General features: G+C 34.1%; 1 protein-coding gene across 1 annotated transcript; it reads left to right on the top strand.

The window, feature by feature from the left end:
- The first annotated feature begins 516 nt into the window (after window positions 1–516).
- Window positions 517–2,213, top strand: LOC128174814 (uncharacterized). Its single transcript, XM_052840266.1, has 5 exons — window positions 517–542; window positions 983–1,021; window positions 1,235–1,312; window positions 1,565–1,744; window positions 1,997–2,213. Exons 1-5 carry the CDS (start codon window positions 517–519, stop codon window positions 2,211–2,213), a joined length of 540 nt encoding a protein of 179 aa, XP_052696226.1.
- The last annotated feature ends 3,051 nt before the right edge of the window (window positions 2,214–5,264 follow it).

Genomic DNA, 5,264 nt, shown 5'->3' with positions numbered 1-5,264 from the left:
AGTTACACAATCTTAACGCAGGTGTGCAATGCGAAATTTTAGATCGATATAGAGATTGAATAAATCTACATCTAATCAGTATAACGAGGTCAGGTCGTGTTAATCTACTTCTGCGCACCTAACCACGCAGGTATGTCATGATATAGAGCGGTGTTTTTAAACTGGAATTTTGACATTGTTCAATCGGGACCATGGCCCTCGAGCTCTTACACCCCAAATGTTTCTGATCTTTAAAGCGATAAACTTTATCACCCTCAGTGCCTGACTCTAGGGCTTACAACCCCCCATCCCCCAATTTTTTGTTCTGATCTAAAACGCGATGAATTTTATCAAAAAAAATTCTATTTACCCCACCCTCAGTAACTGACTCTTGGGCTTTCACATCGTAAATGTTTCTGATCTAAAACGCGATTATTTTTTTTTTCAAAAATGCCCCATGTCACGTTCACAGTTTTGGAAGAGTATAAATAGAGGGTTGTTTAAAACTGAATTATCATCGACAAAATACAGGACAATATGGCAGAAGCATTCCTTAAATTTCTGTAAGTAAAAATATTTCTTCTTTTTTTTTAAATAATTACTTAATTTTTTCTTAACTTGTTTCACTTATTTTTTTCTTAACTTGTTTCATTTTTACAAGTACATTAATTGTTAAGCTTAAGAGTTTATGAATAAAAATTTCTTTTCACAATTTTAAAACTCCTTAATGGGTTGTGATTAGTGATCGAAACATAACAAAGTAAAGGGTATTTCACAAGTTATAAACTGAGTAGGCATAGATTCGTAAATTTTATTATTAAAAATATAAAGGCTTTTTTATGCATTATTATTCAAATGCCTAACATTTTGTACGAACATAATATAAAACATGGTTAGACGTAATTCCTTTGTTCATTTTCTCTATTACTGTATTTTTTACACTGACAGTGATGCCACAAACTCAGCAAACTCGTTCGGTGTTTTTGAAGAAATGTGGTTGAAGAAGGTTGGGGGAGGAGTTGGAAATGGAAGGCTTGCCAAGGTGGGTTTAACAGCTTTTGTAAGAGTTATCTTTCTTTGGCTTGATTTAATATTCTTTTAGTCCTAAAAGATAACGAAGTTCGATGACATCTTTCCTCAAAATTAATAACATGATAATAATAATAAAAAAATAAAATTAAAAATATGAAAGAAAAAAAAACGTAAGTGATGTATGTATTTTATTTTCACATCTTCTCTCACTCTTTTATTGAAGTTATATTCCACCCCCTCCCTCTCCAAACTACCATTCAACATTAAGTACAATTGGCAAAGAAAATGAGTCATTAAAAAGGTAAAGGTTGGATTCTGGTGTAACGTAATGTACCAGAATGTGTTATATGTATATTTAATAACTTTTTAAAAAAATCTTTAGTCATTACGTTTTCATATTGTTTAATTTCTAAACTATTAGCTAACTGATTTTTATGAAGTTAAATTAAATCTTTTGAACTTCAGAAAAAGCAGGTTTAAATAATTTCGATAATTTAGTATGAACATAATAAAAAGTAAGTAAGTGTCTTTCACACTCTCTGGATCTCTTTAGACCCCTAAGTCCTACAGCAGAGAGCCAGGGTAACTGCGACACCTTTGCACCAGCTGCCAGCCACTCGCCGGCACTCGATTCAAACTGCAGTGCTTTTGCGCCAGTTACATGTACCAGTAACTCCAAAAATAATAAGGGTCGATTTAGTCAGGCGGAAGTCTCCATTCTGACTACTTTGAGGTGATGAATGTTTAAACACATTAATTACAGAGCAATGTTGAATCATCATCTTACTGATTACCATCGATGTTAATTCATTTACAAAAGGGTTCTGAAAAAAAATGTAATTGAATTACTTTTGCTAATTTCTATGTTATAAAAGGCATGGGTTCTTAAAACTGGCAAACCAATAATCGCCAAATGTGGGATATAAATTAATTGAATGTGGAATCTGACACTCTGTAACTAAGGTTGATTCTGTTTCATTAACAGGCGAACAAATCCAGACGAGATGTGTAAATTGGAGAAGAGGATGAAGGAACAGAGCAAGCAAGATGTCTTAAAACAAGTCGAAGTCTTAAAAGCCCTCCTGGCCAGAGTGACCTTGGATTGCAAGCAAATTAAAATCATCTTAAACTTTATAGAAGATAAGTTGTCTAAAGGAGATAGCGGTACCTCGGCTAAAAAGGTAAAGTTTACAACGCTCTAGTTGTTTGATTTGTGGTACACCATTTAGTGAAAGCCCGTGTGTATCCGTGTGAAATGTACAGAATCCAACAATACTACCCTGAGCTCGCGATGATTGTGAACAGATCAAAATAATAACTTACTTAACTGTTTTAAAAAGTAAAGTTAGTGTAACAAATTTTTTACAAGACATTGAGGGACATTTTGCTTTTAAAATTGATAAATGGTTAAATCCATTTTATATGTACTTGTAAACTTTGTTAACACTATACCACGCAATACTTTGTAACAGAAAATGTTATTTAAAACTTATAATTTGTACTATCTCTGTTGTCTTTGGATCTCCTGAGGCTTATAATAAAATTACTGTTTGTTTGGAATTGCCGCCCGCCTCATCTAAATAACCCCCGCTGAAAAAATTTTATTGGCAAAATATAAAGAACATTTTTTTTATTGTTTTGTTTCGTTGTACCAACAGGTTAATAAATAGTTCGTTCGTCAAATGTTTTTTTTTAAATCGGGTTCGATCTCCTCATAATATTCATTAACACACTTGATCAATAAAACGTTTTCTTTGAAGTATTTCAAATATTGAGATTCGAAGGTTCTCGCAAATGCGCCGAAATGTCAAACCAGTGGTGGAAAACGTTCGAGTCCTGAAGACTCATCAACCATTCAGTTGAACGGTGAACTTAAATTAATCAACAGAATATACCGTTTTGATAGCGATGACACGCGGAACAGAGGTTGCATTGGAGATGGACAAGACCGACATGTCACGATTGAAAACGGCCACGCGGGGGGATATATCAGTCCAGTTGTCATTAAAACTACATGGGTCAGAGATTTTTTATCCTGATATAGAAGAAGAAATAAACGTGGTCCGTCAGTTCGATAAATCCTTAAAATACGTCACATATAAAATCAATAGCAATACTGTTGATCCGGTACCCCCTCAACGTGCCAACGCATTCCACAACATCATGCAAACTCAGACATTGTGAACAAAATCAACTCCAAAGAAAGACACAAATGAAAAGATGTTTACAGGTGTGTACATTTACACATGAACACATAATATTAGAAACGTCTGACATATTGAATTCATATATCTTGACAACACAGACACTTAGTAAGAGACATAAATGTTATTTTTGTCTCTGACTTCGTGTAGAAACATTTAGACATATATTTTAATTGCTTTAACACTTATGACAGTTTTGGTTCACTGAATGTTATTTTTGAGCACTCTTTTGTGTGTGTTTTTCTTGTTGGACATGAACAAAGAAAAGTAATAAACGTTTCACTGTTTTTAATTGACATTTTAATTCTTCAACAATTATAAAATAAATTTCCAATTTGAAAAAAAAATAATAATTTACCTCCCTCCCTCCTGGGTCTGAAAACACCCAGGCGGCAATTCCAATCAAACATTTTTTAAGGATGGCCTGATAACAAAAACGATTAAGAATCTAAAAACTTTGTTAAAGGATAATGACAGTTTACTTACTGTATATAGTTGATGAATGGTTCTTCTTCTGATGCAAAAAGAGTGAAGTAAAGAAATACTTCGAAATGTGCACTTTTTATACTGAATTTTGCCTTCTTATTAAAGGAGTGGTCCTACGAAAAAACCGCGTTTTTTAAACCATGCCTGGATACAATAGTTTGTTAGTTCTAAATTTAGCAATACTTTACACTGTAGCTATGGTTACAAATGACTAAGGATACCCTGATAGTAGATATTTATGGTATCATCCTTCAACTGTTGCTTTGCTCTTCGTCATAAATCTACCCCCTGACGTCATTAACTGTGAATTACCCCCTGACTGTAGACTCCCCCCTGACTGTAGACTCCCACCTTGACCTCGTGTGACCTTTATGGGAAAAACCCATGACGTCATACTGACTGCAGAGTGACTGCTCTCTGTCCCCCTTACTACTCCTACAAATACTTACAATTTCACATTGATCTTTGCACACAGACAAATGATTTCTGAGCAAGACAACTAGAATTTTCTTTCCACAACCTTTGCACAATTCTTTTGGACAAAATTCTGATGGCTATGGAATATTAACAATTCAGATAGATAGTTTCAACATTTTAATAGCACAAATCCTCACCAGGTTTGCTTTTTTCATTGTTGTTTAGAACTTTAGAAATAAAATAAAAACATTTTTTAACTTCCAGCTTGCATCCACATCTTTTACCTCAATTGATCTATGACATTTTATATGTTATTTATGAATCAAAATTGTAAATGAAAAATCAGTTGAGACATTAGAGTTAAGATAACTTATTAAGGAACCTCACTTCTGTCTTCTACATCCACGGACAGTTGTCCTTGCAATGGTCTTATGTAGCATATTGCGGAGCCAAGTCCACTCTCATCGGACAAATAGTGAGTCGTATACCCATAACTTGGAATAGGAATCGTTTCCAATAGAGTTCTTGATGATGAACGCATCAACTCATATCCCCCAGCATCCTTTAGTTTTGGGTAATGCTCCAACAATGCATCTCTAAGATTTTCAGCATCCTTGTTCTTTGCTAGAACCAGTCTTTTTTCCCCGAGCCCTGCTTCAATAAGAATTCTCTTCATTGTTTGTCTGGTACCTCATCCCAAAAAAAATATGTAATACATTTAAAAGGGAAAAAAACAAAACAAATTCCATATTTTAATTGGTGTTATGAAATATCTCTGAATCTTGTTTTTTTATTTACACTTGGTAAGTAGAGTGCTGTACAGATGATTTGGAATCTATCTTAAAACATGTTTGATCCGACTCTATTGTAGGGGAAGGGGGGAAAATACTAAAATACTTTAAAAGGATCGAGGTTCAAGACTGATTTTGTTCATAATTCATAAATTTACCTCATCAGGACGTCCAAGACAACAACATTTGTGAGTCCAAATGGTGTTTAACGCATGTCTTTGGAATTTCATATGCGGCCTTCTTAGTGCATTTAAGTTCATATTGTATGGGGCAAACATTGTTCGTATTGTGGTTGTTCAGATCCTGAACTCTTAATCTGTTACAACTGCAATATTTCGAGCCTTTCAGACAGAGC

Source organism: Crassostrea angulata, chromosome 2, assembly GCF_025612915.1.
Source record: "Crassostrea angulata isolate pt1a10 chromosome 2, ASM2561291v2, whole genome shotgun sequence".
Classification (NCBI taxonomy): Eukaryota; Metazoa; Mollusca; class Bivalvia; order Ostreida; family Ostreidae; genus Magallana; species Magallana angulata.
Note: the sequence above shows the minus strand (reverse complement) of the source record. Positions and strands in the feature narration are given on the sequence as shown.

Excerpts from the sequence above, each read along its gene's own strand:
- LOC128174814 (XM_052840266.1), top strand. The coding sequence starts at position 517 with ATGGCAGAAGCATTCCTTAAATTTCT. Across the intron at positions 543-982 it reads GAAGCATTCCTTAAATTTCT|AAGGTTGGGGGAGGAGTTGG; the intron begins GTAAGTAAAAAT and ends ATGTGGTTGAAG. Across the intron at positions 1,313-1,564 it reads GAAAATGAGTCATTAAAAAG|ACCCCTAAGTCCTACAGCAG; the intron begins GTAAAGGTTGGA and ends GGATCTCTTTAG.